This window comes from Cryptomeria japonica, chromosome 5 (assembly GCF_030272615.1).
Source record: "Cryptomeria japonica chromosome 5, Sugi_1.0, whole genome shotgun sequence".
NCBI classification, from domain to species: domain Eukaryota; kingdom Viridiplantae; phylum Streptophyta; class Pinopsida; order Cupressales; family Cupressaceae; genus Cryptomeria; species Cryptomeria japonica.
Genome location: NC_081409.1, coordinates 27,307,053 through 27,326,890, shown reverse-complemented (window position 1 = coordinate 27,326,890; position 19,838 = coordinate 27,307,053). Strand labels below are relative to the sequence as shown.

The following is a 19,838-nucleotide window of genomic DNA, read 5'->3' as shown; positions in this document are numbered from 1 at the left end:
CCAGATCTGAGAGATGCTCACGAAATCCTGAGATGTGTCTGGAGGCACCATTGTCAAGTATCCACGAATTGCTATCCGTAGGAACATTGCTGGAAAGAGCAGAGATAAGAAGGTAGTCTTCACTTTGTTCGGCAACCTCATTTAAGTTAGCTTCCCTTTCCTTTGGGTCATTTTGACAATCTTTGGCATAGTGACCATACTTATCACATCTGAAGCAACGAATGTGAGAGGAATCTCTTGACTTTTTCTTTGGATCATAGGAGGAGGATCTAAAATCTTTGCTTCTCTTTTTTTTCTTCCACTGACCACCTTTCCTAGATTTAGATAAGAGAACATGATTATCTTTGGGGGAGTTTTTGAGTTTTCCTCTTACCTCAATTCGAGATTCCTCTTCAATGCAATCAGATTGAAGACGCTCAAAGTTGGGACGATCAGCTCTTCCACCAATGCTACGAATGAATGGTTCCCATCCATCTGGTAGACCATTTAATGCAATCATAACAAGGTCTTTATCTGAGATTTGGCAATCAAGAGTGCTTAGCTTGTCCTTTAGTTCATTGATCTTCATGAAGTAGGCTATGATTGAGTCTTCTTCTTTCATTTTTATGTGTAGAAGTTGCTGTCTTAGGGCAAGAGTCCTGCTGAGATTGTTGACTTCATAGATCCCTTCCAAGTGTTTGATCATTTCTCTGGCAGATGTAAACTTTGATATGACAGTGACAAGATGATTCTTGACGGACTCAATTATGATCCTTCTAGCCTTGAGGGAATCTTTCTTGAACAGTTTCAGCTCTTCAGCATCTTTTGGAGGAGACAGCCTTTCTTCTTCTACAAATTTCAGTAGGTCATTTTCTTCAAGGATCAACAGAATACGAACTTTCCAAGCAGCAAAGTCAATGGCTCCCTCAAGCCTATCTTCAGCCTTTAAACCTAACACCTTTAATCTGAACACAAACAACAGCTATATGCAACAATTGATCTGCTAAAATCAGAAGTTAGTAACACCTAGAGCTCTGATACCATGTTAATTTAAACCCTAGGTATGATAACCAGATTTATCTTATTTAATTATGCCCTGGTTTGTATTAGATTTGCAGTAGTTTAGTGAACCAACATGCATTAAATTGTGTCCTAGATTGTAATCAGATTTGCAGAACTTAGTAAGACAACATAAATCAGAAATATGATAGAAGACAAACAAGCATACCCTGGGAAAACCTCCAAGGAGGAAAAACCCAACATGAAAGACCCACAGGTCAGATTATATATTCTCCTCTAAATATAACAGTACAATACTTAGCTCGAATCTGATCTTCACATATCAGATTTGTCCTTGTATGCTTCAGTGACTTGCCTCAAGATATGCTATGTCCCCTTGGACAATATTACACCAAACTGAATAATTCGCCCTCTTCCTTAGGTTCGCACAGCAGAGCTAATTTGCATTCTGATTTAATTGAACTGATGATTTTGACTTGCAAAATGATCTTTACTTATATGCCTCTTTACTTTATTAAAGTCGGCCTCCTTGATATTTGAGGCGCTAATGTTATTTTGGCGCTAATATTTAATTGGTGTGTTTTAGCGTGGTATTTAGGATAGGGTCACGTTAGGGTAGGACCCGGTCCTAAAGGGGTTCGGATGTTGCCTTAAGGCAATCCGAACCCCTATACCCTAGTTACAATCAACAATAACAACAGTGCATTGTAATCATTAGCATGCAAAGGTTTATGCATATTGGTATAGTATTGACTATATTATGCATATGAGACTCATACCAAAAATGTAATGTTCAATCGATCCGCTGAGTGTTTTATGTATTATCCAATACCAAGTCTGATGCTTTGATGATGCCCTTGGAGTGGTCAAATGAGTTGTATGTGTATACCTCCAACGGTGATGGGAAGTCAAGTTTCTTCCTGTGGTTGAATCTGCTTGTGAGGGAGGTGACTCTTCCTTGTTTGACCACTTCGTTTTGGTAATTAATCACTTACCTTTTGTAATTAATGAAACATCCTTTAGCCTTATGCTAACCCTTGATTGCTGTGTTCAGGTTTAGGAATCATTTCTGCTCTGCAGTAATTTGATGTGTCTCTGTATCTTCCTTCTTGTTTCTTTATCATCCTATGCACCAGCCTTATATATGTGCCTTTTGTTTAGGTACGAGTCGGCCCTTAAATAATTTATCTTAAGGCTAGGTCGGCCCTAATTTAAACTCTTATATTTTTGGTCTTATAAAAACCCTAGGTCGGCTCCTTGAAGAAAATAGTCCAGGTCGGCCTCCTTTTTCTATTTGATGGTCTAAAATTATTTCTTATTTATCATGTTTCTTCCTATTCAGCTCTGGCTCAGTGGTGTGTTATTTGTCTATAAAACCCTAACCTTGGGTGGGGGCATGGCACTTTATTTTACATAATAAGTTTTGACCTCATCACTAAGATAAGGAGTAAACTGAAGCTTACCAATGCATCAAGACCATGAGTACTAATTAATCATGAATAATGCATGGCTGTAATGGGAAGTAATAAATCATATTTGCAATTTTGAAAAAGAGGCATCAGATTAAGTGTTCAGTTAATACAGTTTCTAGTGACTAATTACATTTACAAAATTTGTAATAATATTAAAAAGTAATTAGATGATTAATGCTAGTGATATAAAACCTTTTTGGAAATAAATAATAAAGAGTAACTCAAAGATCATGATTAAGATTATTGTTCATAACAAACTGGGATTAAGAGAAAATGAAAAGAACTAGTATTATGAAGTTCAAATGATCAAATGTTGAATTTGTGAGATCTAATCCATCCCACCTTGTGGTCAGTTTTTAACTTTTGTTAAGGACTGAAATATCCAGATAGCAGTAGGTTTTGACAATCCTTGGTTTCTCCATCTGTAAATGCAAACAGCTTCAGTTGTTTGGAATGTCCATTGAGAATATTTTTCCAATGGCAGTGAATGTCATCAACGGAAACAATAATAAAATTCACTCAACTCGGAGCATATATTTTTGAGTGCACTTCTTTTTCTGTTAGTTTTCTTGCCCAATAATGCATGGGCTAGGGAACTGTTCCTCTTTGGTGATTTGTAAGTGAAATAAGTTATATCAAATAGATCCCTCGTTGTGGTGGCATACTCCCTATTGCTCATTGTGATGGTGGGGAGCCAATTCTTAGACTTTGTTCTTAGTATTCGTTTCATCTCTTCTTAATGTTGGAGAGCAATTTGCTAGCTTTAATGAAAGTCATCTTATTACTTAAGATGGATGTGTATAAACCTTACGAAAGTATAACAAGTCATAAGAGGATTTTACATTGATATCAGTATGGTTGATTTGTGAATTTTTGAGAACCCAGTTAAATTGATTTCACCCACACTTATTTGCACATATAATCAGAACCATTTTTGTTGATTTTACTTGTTATGTAGCCAAATCTTCTATCTTTAGAGAATTCTTCAAGGTTTTTAGGATTTTCTTACACCCTAGTAAAACCTTCTTCTGTATATTTGACTGTGAAGACTGGTAAATGCGAAATTCAGATTTAGCTTTTCTCTGTTGGAGAAATGATATATTTTATATTCTAACACCCTGCAAGACAAGTAATCTGTGCATGAAATTAATTTCACACTTTTCACTGAGTCAATCTAATTTCCAGACGTTGCTGATTTTAAAAGTTTGTAAGCAAATTACCCAACAATTGAAACATTTCAAAGCAGCTGCTTTAAGTTTCTCTACTCACAAGATTTCATCAACTATGTGTGATAAAATTAAAACAGGTAACTAAAGCCAAGGCCAAGGTTGAGATTTTAGAAGCAGAAAATGCAGAGTTGACAGCAACCTTGAAAGCATTGAAGGAACAATTATCGTCATATGATGGGTTGATTTTATATCCAACATATTCTAAGAAGTTGGCAGCTTATCCTGTATCTCAACAGCCTATGCTAGAGCTAGCTATGAAAGCTAATTTCTACAAGAGTCGGCATGAAATACAACAAAAGACTAAGGCAGCCATGGCAGTAGCAACTGGAAGACCAATTGATAAATCTGAAGAGGATTCGTCACAGATGCAATAAATAATAAATGGAAAATGGCGCATGGCAAATTCTTGTAATGCAAAATCCTAATTCTGACAATGTAAGTTTGACCTTGTAATGCAAAACCCTTTTTGAGATTTCTGAAGTTATAAAGAAAATTGCATAATAATCTTGGTTCTAGGCTTCTAGCTTCAATACATATTTTTTGTACGTGGCATTATTTTTATTTAGACCCTTGCTGATTATTTTGTGATATGTTGATCCATGATTGGATGATTTAAGTTCTAAGTGCATGCAGATATGTAAGGCCTGTTTATTGTCTTGCTTTAATGAATGGAATGAAATCATTCACTTCTTTATTTGTTTAGTTTCAAGTCTTTGTATTCACAGATAGAATGTGTTAAACTTGTGCAAGACTCAGTTCTGTAAGAGCAGCGCCGTACTTTTCAAATAACACAAATAAGAAACTTTCAACATCAGTTTATAACTGCTCTTAAGAAACTGGAGCATACACTTAATCATGAGCTACATTCAGAACATGGGTAAAGGGCACAGATGATGTTTCCTTCTTTTGTAGTGAGAAATTTGCTATTGCAGATATTTTTGAAAGATCCTCGGAAAAAATCAAGAAACACACATACATTAAAGAAGTGTTATTACACACTTGTAGGATATTTCTGTTTCTTATGCTGTGTCTCTGAATTTGGCATACATGCATTAATACAAAGTTAGATTATTCTAGATGAATAACCTTGGTCAATGCTCATTCTATTGAAGTTTGCTTTTTGCAGCTATTTCAATTGGAATTTTTCCTTTCATGCAGAAAAGAATTCAGCATGCCTGATCGAGTGGGGTTCAAAGTCGAGAGGAGAAGAACTAATTTATTAGCTTAAATACACAAAGTCTCTAGCTTTTCAGCATATCTATGGAGAATAGCTGCAACTCCATTTGTGGTGGTCTCAAGAATGCAACTATTCGAAGCCTTTTATACTGTAAGATTATATGCCTTCGACAAGGCATAGTCAAACCTTAAAAGCTTGAAAAAGCCTGGATCTTTATCCATGTATTAGTGTCACGTTTGTATTCATGGTCCTTTTTAGATTGCACAAAGTATGTTATTGATCGGTGCAAATTTTGATTAAATTTGCTTTATGTATGACTTCTTGTAGAATTGCTGGTTGAATTTCATTTATCGGCTGTTAGAAATATACACTCCTAATGACTTGTAGGAAAGTGAATTTCCTACAGTTGTGTAATATCATCATTTTTTGTTAAGAATCATTATTCTTTTAATGTGTTCTTCATTATAATGCTGCCAGCAGAGTGTTTAATTATTCAAGATAATCTTATGTCACAGATTCCTCCAAGTGGTTCGAACTTCATAAACTATGGCACAACTGCTTTTACAGCGTAAAGGAAACATACCCTGTAATTAGTATATTGATTAATAACATTTGTTCTGGAATTTTGATGGTTAAATTTCAGTTTCTGGAAGACAAACAACTCTTTTTATATATTCTATTATTTTCAAATAACTACTGGTAGTGTCCATGTCTGGAAAGTTATTTTATGTAGAACAAGTTGCTTTTACTTTTTACCCTGGATATGAATAGATTTGATATAGCAATTCAAGGTTTACTGGTCAGTTCTTCGAGCCAATGCTCATTCAGGTTTAGGAAATCGTTTATAGATTTCCAGATATGAAGAGATACGACTACTTGGCAAATGGGTTTCCTTCTCCTGTTTTGAGTGTTCCCCAGGTGGTAGATCAAAATTAAAAAAAAATTGTATAGAAGAGAAATGACGATGATCTTGATTTGAATTTTGAGTTGGAATCATCCAGGAAGAACAAAGCAGGACACTAGGAACTGTAACTCAAGAAAGAGATAGGCATCCATATGCATATTAGTTGAACTGGACTAACTGCCTATCTATGAGCCATCCAGCCACAAGGTTTAAACTGCCAATTACCCCTTTTGTTTGCACTGTAGAAACTCTACAATGGATATACCGAAAAGCATGGTTCAATACAGGTGTGCGTTTTGTTCAATATTGTCTTACGCATTCAACTGCAAGACAGTACGCACTTGATTAATGAGGCATAGATTTGGGCAACGGCAACGGTAAACTATGAATTGACTCGAGCAATACCAATATTACAGATTTTCCATCTTGTTCTTGTAGTGGTTTCTGACCTTAAAGTGTTAAGCATATGTTGGATTCGAAAGATGAACTGTTCTTATTATAGTTTATTTACACGATGTGCTTTAATTGGCAAAGTTCAAATATATTTTTATTCTCGCTCGATGTGCAAGGGCTTCAAGGTCTCTTAAACTGATTTGAGAGTAAAGGGGAAGAACATTTCCTCTGTAAGATTTCTTAAAAAGACATCTCTTATAACCCATTTATTTAGCAGGTATAAACTAGCACTTAACCAAAACAAGGTGCAAGGGTTACACTGATAGTAAAATATATTATATTAGACAGTGCAAAATAGTTTGATGCATTTTTTCACAATTCACAATGATAATGGAAGATAAATAACAAAGAAATTGTTGAAAGATAAATGAATTCTTATGGCAATTCATAGAGTCGTTCCATTTGAACATTTGACTGTTTAAATAGTTTCTTAAATTTTTCAGTCTAGCATTTATTGTATTGCTAAGAAAATAAATGTGAAACATTCACATATAAACCTTACTTATAGCCAAACCCATAGATTCAATGAACCATGCATATACCGCAAGTGTTAATTGTAAACCTTGAATCTTGTCTTCCATAAAACTTAAATAGTACATCATGGGATATAAACTCTCTCTCTCTCTTATATAAAAGCTTAAACAATATATCATAGGGTATAATCTATATATAGAGAGACTTCAAACACCAAATAGTAAGCATTAAACACCAAATCTTGAATTATAAATTATAAGTACATGTAAATTTTCCAAAACACAAACCTTAAATCCACCCTAATCCTAATTAAATTGTAATTTTATTTCAAACCTAACAGTTACCTTGATTTCACTCTTACCTTGACCTTGAAAAACATAATTAATATTTCCTAATTAATTTCAACACCATTTGCTAGCATTTAAATGGTGTTAAAAATATGTAAATCCACTCTAACCCTAATTAAATTGTAATTTTATTTCAAACCTAACACTTCCTTTTTTTCAACCTAACATTGAGCCTAAAAATAACCTGAATAAATTTAAAAAATTAAATGTAACTCTAAGAATCATTATTAATGTTTTCTAATTAATCTCAACATGGTAGGTACTATCATTTTAAACTATTTTTTAAGTGATGTTAAAAATGATTTTGTAACGTTGTTTGGTTTTTTAATCCAGTTAAGATTTTCATTATTTAATCACCTTTTCTATAATTTTTTTCATTAAATCTTAATATTATGTTAAATTATATTATTATTTTATGATTGTAATATTATTATGTTATAATTAATAATTATTCCTATATTATTTTATATTATTTTTTTATTATCTTAATATATTTATAATTTTATATCGTCATATATTAATTATATATTATTACATGAAACATATTGATGCTCAAATATTAGTTAAAATAATAATTTAATAAATTACAATTTATTTTTTATATGAAAATATATTATTCATTATTAAAATATTAACAAACAAATATTCTAAAAAATTAACATGAAAAGTAAAAATATTAATTAATATGATAGTCTTTTGAAATTAAAATAGAATAACAATTTAATTAATGAATTTTTTTTCTTTTTATTCAATAACATTTTGAAATTTAAGAAAACATTACATAATTAATATTTTTTTATAAATTTTAATAAAAAGATACTAATATTATTATTTTACACCTATAACCTAATAGTTATTGTTTTGCTAAATTATGCAATGGCCTACAAGAAATGTTTTTATACTTTTGGAAGAGGCAAACAATTGGGTTGTTGCTTGCATTTCTGGGCTCATTTTGTAATAAACTCACATGTCTTTGATTGTGCTTCCACATTTTGTCCTATTTAAATATCAAATAGTTTAATTCTTTTTTTTTTTTTTTTGCTCAGTAAAAAGCCGATCAAATAGTTTAATTCTTGTACAATAAATACTAATTTTACATTTCATTCAAACAAAAAGTAGTAAATAATTATTTTATTTTTATTAGTAATATGTATAAACTCTTTAAGATAATAATTTTATCTAATAAATTATAAGAAATAAAATTTAATTAATATATACAATCAAGTAAGCAAAGATTCATAGGATATCTTAAAGAATATAGTACAATTAAATATTAAAGTATATATTCATTAAATTAAAAAGTCGTGGTGTGATATTGTTAGGGGTGAGTCTCTCTTAAGAGCATTGTTTAAACATTATTTGATTCAATGGTCAATTAATCCATAGCAATTTTACACATTAAGAGGTAAAGTAGGTATCCTATTTTTAACTTTTAGGCATTGAATTGAATGTCACTTAAAAATACCCAAGATACTACTCGGTTAAAAAAAAAAAACAATAACCTTTTGTTAGTGCATTTTTTAATTTATAGAAACTCACAAAATTGTGAATTTATTGTGATTTTTTCTATTATTTAATACAATATTATTAAGAATTTAATTGTATTTTTAAAGAAACCTAAATATAATCATATAATCATAAATATAATTTATGACGTTTTTAATTGATAAATTTATTTTTTAAAATTTAATTATTTTTTAGTAATTATTAAAATTTTAAATGAAAAACTAAAAATAATAATGCAGATATGAAAAAGTGAAATAATAATTAAAATGTTAGAAAGAAAAACCAAAGAGAAAAATAATAATTAAAACGTTAAAAAGAAAAATCAAAGAGATAAATAATTATTAAAATATTAAACAAAAACTAAAAATTAATATAGGCATAATAAATGTTTTTAAATATTAGTATAGGCATATTGCTGGTGCATTGATTTTAAAATCATATTGCAGAATTGAAACATGCAATGCTAGGTAATTGACATCTATAAAGAGTGGGTGTATGCAGTTTTTGAATTTGATTGTATGAAATTTTTTTTATCATCAAATTCAGAAACAGTAAATAATATTTGAATAGATTGTGGAAATCTTATAGTTTTGAGAGAATAATATACCAAATACCTATTTATATATAGTTATTTATTTATTTGAGAATCATTATATTGAAAAAATGATGTTTTAAAAAAAAGACATTGCTAAAATTAACTAGTAAAAAGATCATTATGTTGATGGTCCTTATGATACATTTAACTCAAGTAAACATAAATTGTACGAACAAAATGCCTATCTAAACTGAGAGATTTCATTGTCTTGACATTTGAACTGGACTTAAAGAATGTCAAAATAACATGTTTAATAAAATGACAACGCGATTCTGCAGGCCAAATATAGTTTCAGCAATGGCGACATTTTGTATTTTAAGCAAATAACCATGAATTAATATTCTTATGCCTAGCTTTACGTCTAGTTGGGGATTGCACGCAACTTACGAATAATAAGATCTATGCTTGGGCACAGTGCTCTGCCCAACACCTCGGTTGTCAAAAGAGCAGACCTGGATAGAATTCTTCGGGAATACTGTTCCAGAATTATGCACCAACTAATCTTGCATTTCTGGAGGATACTGAGTAAGAGATCCGTTTGAATATTCCCTTTTATTTCCATCAATATCACTCCTTTTTTTAAAACTAATTAGTTTTGGCAATCAATTAACTTTATGGTAGTGCTGGAGTAACTTAGTGGTCTATATGATTTGTTAATTCAAGATGCTTGTGTTGGTAAAAACTAATCTTAACAATTCATGCATCCCATATGTTCAATCTGCTAAAGAGTTGAAAAATCTTTATATATTTCAAATAAATTATGTATCTAATCTAATTTTGATTTACTAGATTTGTAAAAATAAAAATAAAAATTGATAGGATTTAGAGTAATGAACCTAAAAATAAATAGTCAATGGTGCATTCAAATTTAGTTTTAGTTATGGTCAAATTCAAACAATTTATGATGTAGTAATCAATATTTTACCATATCACAAATAATATATAGATTATGGAAACTATTTTGACTAAATGAATTAGCTTATGATTTTGTCACAAAGGAGGATTGACTTTCATCCTTGTAATCTCATTAGTAACTTGTGCAAGAGTTTTGTAATGCTTCAAGCTTTGATGTCAATTGTGAAGTTTGATCGTGCACCAACTGTGCAGTACCTCATGTCGTACCAATTTATTCATTGTTTGCACAAAAGTTGTAGGGATTTGGATTAATGCGTATTATTGAAAGAATGGGTTGTCTAAAAACTAAGGGATATTAGTAATAGGATTATTTTGAACCTACCTTGAATAGGGTAACATGGGGACATGGTAAACTTGATTCAAGGTTCATGGATACATGAACTAATTTTTCCCTTGGGGAATAATGCTTGCTATGGGATTTCGTAAAGAATTGTGATTTTTAAGGCATTGTTAATGGTAGGGATTTGATTAATCATCCTTGGGTACCTAAATGAGGGTAAGGATCTTGTGGCTTTTCATTTTAGAGGAACCATTTCATTCATATTTTCCTTAGTCCTTAAAATAATATACTTAAAAGATCTAGCCAACACACCAAAATATCAACTATATGTAAGATCTCCCATAGAAAAGGGACAATCTATATAACACATCCTTTTTTGAATATGAACTCTTAAAATAGTATCCTTGAAAGCATTAATATGTTCCTTAGCACTCTCACCTTCTCCATAAACAAATTTAACACAAAACTTTTTAGGGTTTTAGGCATCTCATGTACGTCACTAGGAATGTCAAGAGGTAAGTTAGTAGAAAAGAAGGCCATTGGTGGAGGTTGAGGTGGTACATGTGAAGATGAGCAACTTGAATATGAACTTGTGGAACAAGGATGGAAGGTGTCATTTCCTTTTTGTAGATTCCTTGTTCTTTCAAGTTGACTTAATACAACCATTCGATGGCCTTTCTCTTCGAAGGATATAGATTTGGTTGTCCTCTTATATTGTCCATTGGACAATGAATTTGAATGGTCTAGCTTGATTTGACCCTCCTAGTGCTAATTTTCTCAATGGTTCTTATGACAAATGCAACTCAAGTAGAATGAAAATTACTCTAGGTCTCTTGAAAAGTTAATTGGTTCCAGTAATCAATTGATGTAAAAGGGCTTGTGTGCCAAGTCATGATAGTTTTGGAGTAGATAGATAGCTATTTCTAGATTAAATCGTGTGCATGATTTTTCTATCAACATTTCGGATCACACGCCAAAAGAATTATAATGGGTATGAAGTTGCAAACCCAAAGTATAAAAAGAAAAGGGGATCGTGAGAAAGGACACACAGATTGACAAAACAAGAAGGCCAATAAAACACATGAAAAACCAAAAATTAAAAAAATTAAAAAAGATTTTTTTTTTTTTTAAATAACTAAATAACTGCTTATGGGGCAGCACCCTTTGTATTAAATCAAGAAAATTACTTTTTTTAGTTTCATGTCTTTAGAATATTGCCATAAAAAATATCCCATATCACTAGCTATCATACCCTGTTCCCACATATCTCCCATATCACTAGCTAACATGCTCAGTTCCTACCTATCTGCTGAACAGAGAGTACCCTAGGCCCATTATAACAAAATTGGGCTCATACTACTACTACCCATCTATATCATTTGATAATCTAAATAGCCCATTATAACAAAACTGGGCTTAGCAAATTATACATCATATACCAGCAAAGAGAGCATATAGTAGCCAAGGCCAAAATAGACCTGCAGGTTAAAAGGCTTCCTTAGAAGCCGTGCCATCAAACTCTTCTTGCTCCATGGCCCTTATCTTCCGTTCCGCAAAGGCTCTGTCGATAACTGGGCATTCCACATGAACCTCTAAATCAGCTACCTCTTCCACATCCCGGGGGTCATTCGACACCAATTCATCACCATATCTCAACCCCCACTCATCTCCATTCTCCAGTTCCTGCAGCGCATCCTTCAGTGGTTCCTCCTCATTTGACAGAATCTTTTCCTCTTTCATGTAACACTTAACCCTGCCTTTGGGAGTCCTCAGACTCATCTTGGCTACCTTCATGATGAATTTTATGCTCCTCATTTTATCATTCCAGCTTGCTTCCAGCAATTCTGGTTCTAGCGTCAGGACAATGGGCTCCTTCCTCACCTCCAAATCATTCCCATAACTCGTGTAATAATTTTGGGGACTGGGAGTTAGCAAATTCCGATTGATATTGTCCAATGCTACATCAATCTCCCCCAAGTAAGCATGCTCTTAGCCCTGGCCTTACTAACCCCCATAAAAAGAGAAAGTTTATTGAATGAAAATAAACAAATGAATATAAATCACAACACTTAAGAGATGAGAAGACAAAGAAATTCAAAGCAAAATTACATCCATGAATAAGAGATTAATAATAAATGCAAACATTCATCAAGAAAAAATAAAAATAAAATAAAAATAAGAAGAAATTGATACACAAAAATAACTACATACATCAAAATGAATAGAATAAATACAATTAAGTACAAGAAAAATAAATAATATTATATATATATATATATATATATATATAGCAAAACACAAATAAACAAGAAAGAGCAAAAGAATAAATATTTATATATGTATACACAAAAAATGTATACATATACAATAAATACAATTAAGTACAAGAAAAATAAATAATATCATATATATATATATTATAATAGCAAAACACAAATAAACAAGAAAGAGCAAAAGAATAAATATGTATATATGTGTACACAAAAAAAGTATACATATACATATACAAAGACAAAAAAAATGAAAAAAGAAGAAGGAAAGAACAAGAAAAAATGAGAAAGAAGGGAAAGGAAAAAATGAGAGAAAGCCAAAAGAGAAAGAGAGAGAAAACAATAAGGCAAAGAGAACGAAAAGAACAATCAACGAAAGAGGAAGAAGCAAAAAATTAAAAAAGCCTCAAAGAAGGCAACATAGTTCAAGAAAAAAGAAAAAAAAAGAAACACACAAGCAATAAAGAAGGCATAGGGAGAAGATTCAGGGGGGAGAAGGGAACTGCACAAGAGGGAGGGGCCTAGCAATGAAAGACCAAGGTGTGGAAAAAGAAATAGACTTGAGCCCTCCCAAGTCCCAAAGTTGGTGTACCGTATGTACAAGTCTTGATTGCTTGAAAGGGATCTAAAGGTTGGTGCAGATAGGTGCAAAGCTATATGGTTGTTGCTCAACCCCATATGGCACACTCCATTAGCTTCATAAGGCTCAAAAAAAGTTTGCAAGCCTCTAGAATTAAGTTTAGTCTTAGTGTTTTCAAGACACCCCTACGTTACTTGGATAGGCATGAGATGTTTTAGCTCATCAAAAAATCTAATTTGTAGCCTAGGTGACCAAATTATTCTACCACTATATAATAGGATGTGACACAAGAGTGAATACCATCTAAAATGAACAATGCCACAATCCTTCCTTAGCTCAAATAAACTTTTATGTATGCCATTAGAAATGAAGGTGGAATGATCATAAGGTGTATTCACATTTGTTCTTTGAACATCTACTACTAACACCATCAAATTAACAACCATTTGTCTTAACATCAATACCCAAAGCTTGACACAAGGCAAAATAAGTCTTGACAAATAAGTCTTCAAAGATATCATAATCAAAGATCTCCAGTTCATCTCTTTCCAGTCTGATTTTTTCTTTACCCTTCTTTTTGAAATTTGGGAGTCATTTAACCCTATAGCTATCATTTAGTTTTTAATATTCTTTATTCAATACTCCAAGATCAATTGGAAGATAAGCATTCATATTCAAAATAGACATTCACATATGTAATTTGTATTTAAACTAGCTAAAGATACACCCTTATTGCGTATAGCTTTCTTCTCAAGGAAATAGAATTTTGCCATTGCCCTAATTAAGTCTATACTTATGAAAGTATTTAGAGCTACAAGCCTACCTAAGTCTAGTCTCCAAATGTTGTTCACAAGCTTAGCAACCATACACTTGTTGAATCCATACCTAAACACCCATGAATTGGAATGACAACATTCTAGAATACCTCATTCATATCCATAAATCTATTTGATAGAATTCCTACACCCTAGGAATACCTTTCCCTTTTTAGATGACCCGAACAATTAAGCTATGATATCATCATCCAACCCCTTTTAATTCCTCTAGAGGTTTCAACCGTCTTTGATAAGGTTAGGGTTTTAATTTTTAATTGAACTAGGGATCTCAAGTAATTTTGAAAATTCTTCTTTGTTCTTCTAATGAATTTGACAAATATAGGGTCTTAAAACAATTTCCTCATTGAAAAGTATACCATAAAGGCGCAAAATTATCAATATAGAAATAAAATTCATCAACAAGCCGAGAATTTTTTTCTTACTTGTTTCGCTTTTGAAAACCCTAAAATGCCCCTATAGATACTTGATCAACTTGAATTCTACAAATTCTTTGCATTAGAGTCTTCTCCATGCTCTATATGAGAAATAAAAATGCAATTGTGTCAAAAAGATTGATGAAAACAAGTACATATTGACTAAATCCTCCATTAAGACTCATACAGATGAGGTGTAGTCATTTTTCATTTTTGAATGTTGACCGTTGATCTTGGCAAATCTACGTCTATTGCAGCCATTTGATTTATTTGAAATTTTAATTTAATGCAACAAAAATCACTTTTCTAAGCCATTAGGAAGCCACATAACCTATGAACAAGTAGGGTTGACAAAGGACACATGTTACCATTTTGCATTGTCATTGTTGTAAGATATGTTAGCTTTGTTAACCCACAATACAAAGAAGGATCATAATATTGCAACATGTGTAATTCAAAATCCTCTGTGTACTCTGACTTTATCTTTTGGAGAAGAAACATGAGCCTACAATGACTAGGCTCCATGTGTAGAGATTTTATGCTATCACAAGCTTGGGATAGCATAATACATACTACATATTACATGTTCCTTCTCCTAGTTGGCTTAGTCTGTCATCTAATAAGAAAGGGGCTACAACTAAGTCCCTACCTAATCCAAACTCCAAGTTGGATATAAAGATTTCCCAGTATGTATAAATACTTGCCCCTACATCTAGCTTGTGGTCCTACCATGTTGAGTTAAGTAATATTGTATAAAAAATATTTTTTGGTTGGAAAAATCTTAATTGGGAAATTTAAAATAAATCAACCACAAAATTAAATTTTAAAGAGTATACACTTATTTATTTTTTCACCCTTTTCACAAATGTAAATAAATTTTTCATAAATTGTAATCTATAGATGATAAAAAATAACCCTAAAATAATGGTGATGCTCTACAAAAAGGATATGGTTAGGGTAACAAACACAAACAACAAGCAAGAAACCAATTGTTAGTGTTAGAAAAGCAAAGATCAAACACTATCCTAAGCAAGCATATCAAGAAAGACACTAAAAGCAAAATAGAGTATTTAAAAAAGAAAATAAATGCAACAAGGCATCTCCAAATGCCTTCCACCATGCTTGCAACTTCTCCTCCCTTGTTCCTCTCCTCTCCAAGTTCCCAAATGAGTGTAGCTCTCAGTAGCTTTTTGCACTATTCTGGATGTCTTATGGAGGTTCAAGATTGTGAATGCTTTTAAACTATGCAAATGCAAGTGTAAAACAAACTAAATATGAGATATTATGTAATTAACTAAGATTAATTTTAGCCCAAAATGACAATGTGAGATGATTAAGCTAAATGCTCTCTAAAATTCACTATAAGTTAGATACATACAAGTTTTTCAAGATCTAGATTATGAAGAAATGAGCTGTATTTATAGGTAAAATGGAACAATGGAGGGTTGAGATTGAGCAATCTCAACAAGGGTCAGGATTGAAGGGCTTATTATCCATGTGAGGGCTTTCAATCCAATCCCGGGATGACAAATATCAACAAGAGATGGGTTGAGAGGAGAGGGAATAAGCATTAAATGCTTGACATGACTTGAGGGTTAACTTGGGAGGTAAGGTTAATTTTGAGTTGAAAGAATAAAGCCATTATCCAATAAATAATGTCTTTATCCAATGGATAAACTCTTGTGCAAGATTTAGTGAGGATAACCATGGTCAAAGCAATAAATGCTTGAAGAGACCCATGGGTCAAATGAGGGTTGAGTTAGAAGTAAAGTCTCTAACCATGGGGGCAAGTGGATTTAACCATAAATGGTTATGTAAGAGCCATTAATGGTCATGTAAGAGCCATTAGTGGTTTGGAAGACTTTAGAGGTTAGCTTGTTGAACACATAAAGCATTAAATACTTTTCAAAGACTTTGAGGGCTTTGAGAAGTGACTTCAAGTTGCTTAGAAATGTGACAATATTTAGAGGATGGATTAGGCTAATTAGGAATGATTAGAAAATGGTTAGAAGGGTCTAGAAGGGGATTTAGGATTGCAAGTGGGTTTGGTGGGTGAGGGAAAATAGGATTTAAATTAAAATAAAATTAATTTATTTCAATTATGGTTGCAACTTGCATTTGTAGGAGAATGAAAGTGGGGGGGAGTTAAATGATTTAAATAAATGTTTTAATTATTTATTTAAAAGAGGAAAGGGGGTTAAATTAAATAAATAGGATTTATTCATTTAATTGATTGTGAATTTGATTTAATGAATTAATTGAAATAAATTAAATAATTTATTTAATTAATAGGAGAATGTTTGAGGATGAATTAATTAAATGTTAATTTAATTAACTGTTGGCTAGTGGGTTTATTAATCAAATAAATAGTAAATATTCATTTAATTAGATGGACAGATTTATGTGACTACATTTGCCCCTCTTTGAGACAGTGCAGTTTATCGCATCGTTTCAAAGAAAGAAAAATAGGTGTGAAGAAATATGCCCCATAAATGTTAATTTAATGGGTGGTATGCCTCCTCGAGAGATGGGCCGATTTTTTTTAAAAAATCGGGCGATCTCTCGAAAAAGAATGAGAATTGGAGGGGACGTAGAATAGAAGAAATGAGCAATAACGGTGAAAGAATGGAAGAAATTGGAGTGAATAAGGAGAAACAACAAGCCTTGAAAGTACACAGGGGTTACAGTGCGAATGTAGTGTTTGTGCTTTTGATTGATACTATACAATTAATCAAAGTTGGTTGGACAATCTGGTGTAATCGGTTTAATTGCCCCGGTCAAGTCAAAGCGTGACAGTTGATGTCAGTTGTTCGCTTGGACAGGATAAAGTATGAGTAAGTGAATCAAAGTAACATGTTGTGACTTAGACAATCGATGTAAATGTCCGATGAAACCAAGGTATCTGATGCAAAATACTTGTTGAGACTTAGACAATTGATGTAATTATCCGTTATGATCATGTTGGATTGATTGAGCAATTGATAGTGTGTGCGTGTGATGGATGTTTGTGGTGAATCATAGCAGCCTCGTTGAGACTAGCTCATTATGATAAATGCCTGTTGTAGTCTAGGTTTGCCATAATCGATTACCTGTTGAGATTCGAAGATACTTGATCAGAGTATTTGTTGATAGTCTAGGTGTGTGTGAGTTGATGTGCCTGTGTAGATAGAGTAACTGGCTTCATTATGTGGATGACTGAGGATGGGAAGCGCAACCCCTCCTGTTAGAGATGGATGGTGATGAACGTAGCTTGATTGAGTTGATGGGAAACGATGAAGGGATTATGATGAGGACCTAGATGAGGAGGGTGAGGAGGGTGAGGGGGGGATTCGATGTTAGATAGAAGATATGGAGAACCTAGGACCCATTCCTATGGAAGAAGATCAAAAAAATGGAGTATGCATCCATTGTCATTACTATGTATGAATGATATACAACTATTTATGAATGTATGGATGAATGGAATGCAATATATACAGATGAGATGGAATGACGATCCATAGTGCTTTATTTTTCATCATTGAGCATGGTAGCATCAATCTTGGACGACGCAGTAGGAACCAAGTTTGGAGCATTGTACTTGTAAGCAAGTAGCATAGATAAAGAATATTGACCCTCCATAATGGTTCATGCTCATATGGTTGAGGTATACATTGTAGTCACCAAGCCATAGTGATCCATGAATAGATTTTTACATGTGATCACATAGCTTAGTGAACTTCTCACGTAGACACCATTAGTACATGCCCCAGAACTTCATTGGAACAATTCACAGATGATAAACAAACAATACTTAAGAACCATCTTGGCTACTCTAATCACTTGTGGATATCCCGGAGTAGCGTAGGAACCTGATATAAATGAATAAATAACTAACAAATCAACCAAGTACTTGATATCTTAAACAAAATTTTCTTGTCAAAGAAAATGTTATCATGTCTTGGTTTTGGTAAGGAAGGATGCATCCTTGTTAAGACAATTGTGTGTCGATGTTGATTGTTTGATTGATTTGATAAGTGATCATCGTTTGAGTAGCTCAAAATGTTTGTTTGATATCTGTTTCGATGTGTATGTATGATGGATTCATGTGTTGCCATGTTTTTGATTGATTTGTGATGTTTTATGATATTTTTGGATGTTGTGAGTGTTTTTGAATGTTTTTGGATTTTGTGAGTCGGTTTTGAATGTTTTTGGATTTTGTGAGATAGATTTGAATGAAGAACTCAATGAATCACAAGTAATGTAGAATACACTTCCATCAAGAGGTTTAAAAGAATTGCCCCCAGTTTAGACATGACTATGAAAAAGCGAGATGCAAGACGCATGAAGTACTATCCTTGATTGTAGATCAATAACAAGCCATGGTTGGACTGATGGATGAGTGGATGCAATGAATGTGATCGCAACAAGTTTGAAAGAAAATGGAGCCATAGCCTTTATGAGTGGCACCTGTTTGCCAGGTTTACACCATCACACTTACCCAAGGTGCCACCGGAGTGGTTATTCACCGTTTGGATGCATGATTTTTCTTTACTATTTTTTTTTTTTTTTGTATTTTCTTCAGGACATTTATTTGAATGTTTTTGGTGTTTTTACGATATGTATTGGAGCATGATGCTTTGTACAACTTATGTATGCAACAGTTTGAGGTGCATGTTGTTGATCGGATCTGCTAGTGGTTCTCCTTCTGAAGTAGCCAATTGATACGCCCGAGACCCAAATACAGTAGTGATAACATATAGACCCAGCTAGTTTGATTCAAACTTGACCTGATGTTCTCTGTTGGGTTGGTTATGAGGATTCTCTCTAAGAACGAGATCACCTACTTCAAGTGTACGAGGTCTAACTCGATGATTATAACTTCTGCTCGTGCACTGCTGATAGGCTTTGAGGTGATTGTATGAAACTTGTCACCTTTCATCAAGTAGTTCCAAGTCTTGAAGATGGGAGACTCGGTATGCTTCATCATCTATTAGATTATTCAAGGAAACCCATAGAGATGGTATCTCGACCTCAATAGGAAGGATGTCTTCTGCGCCATAGACCAGTGAATAGGGAGTTGCGCTTGTAGGGGTTTGAATGCTAGTTTGATATGCCCACAGTGCTGGATTTAATTGAACGTGCCAATCACGACTGACATCATTGACTATCTTCTTGAGGATTCTTAATATGTTCTTGTTCAATGCTTCAGCCTGACCATTGCCTTGTGGGTAATAGGGAGTGGAAAAGCGGCGTTGGATGTGAAACTTCTCACAAAGCTCATAGACATCCTGATTTTTGAAAGGAAGTCTTTTATATGTGATGATGGACATGGGTACACCATACTGACAGATGACGTAATTAAGGATGAATGAGGTGATTTGCTTTCCGGTGACTTGGGTAAGTGGA

General features: G+C 32.9%; 1 protein-coding gene across 5 annotated transcripts in view; it reads left to right on the top strand.

Annotated features, from left to right (window-relative positions):
* The window catches only part of LOC131033673 (uncharacterized), a 115,951-nt gene extending 110,598 nt beyond the window's left edge, over positions 1-5,353 (top strand). For 3 of the 5 annotated variants that reach the window (XM_057964948.2, XM_057964944.2, XM_057964946.2), the window contains 2 exons: positions 3,778-4,135; positions 4,827-5,353. In XM_057964948.2, coding sequence (XP_057820931.2) covers positions 3,778-4,074 — 297 coding nt within the window. In that variant the 3' untranslated portion in view covers positions 4,075-4,135; positions 4,827-5,353. The remainder of the gene's footprint in view (positions 1-3,777; positions 4,136-4,826) is intronic. The other 2 variants (XM_057964950.2, XM_057964949.2) reach the window with 2 other exon arrangements.
* The last annotated feature ends 14,485 nt before the right edge of the window (positions 5,354-19,838 follow it).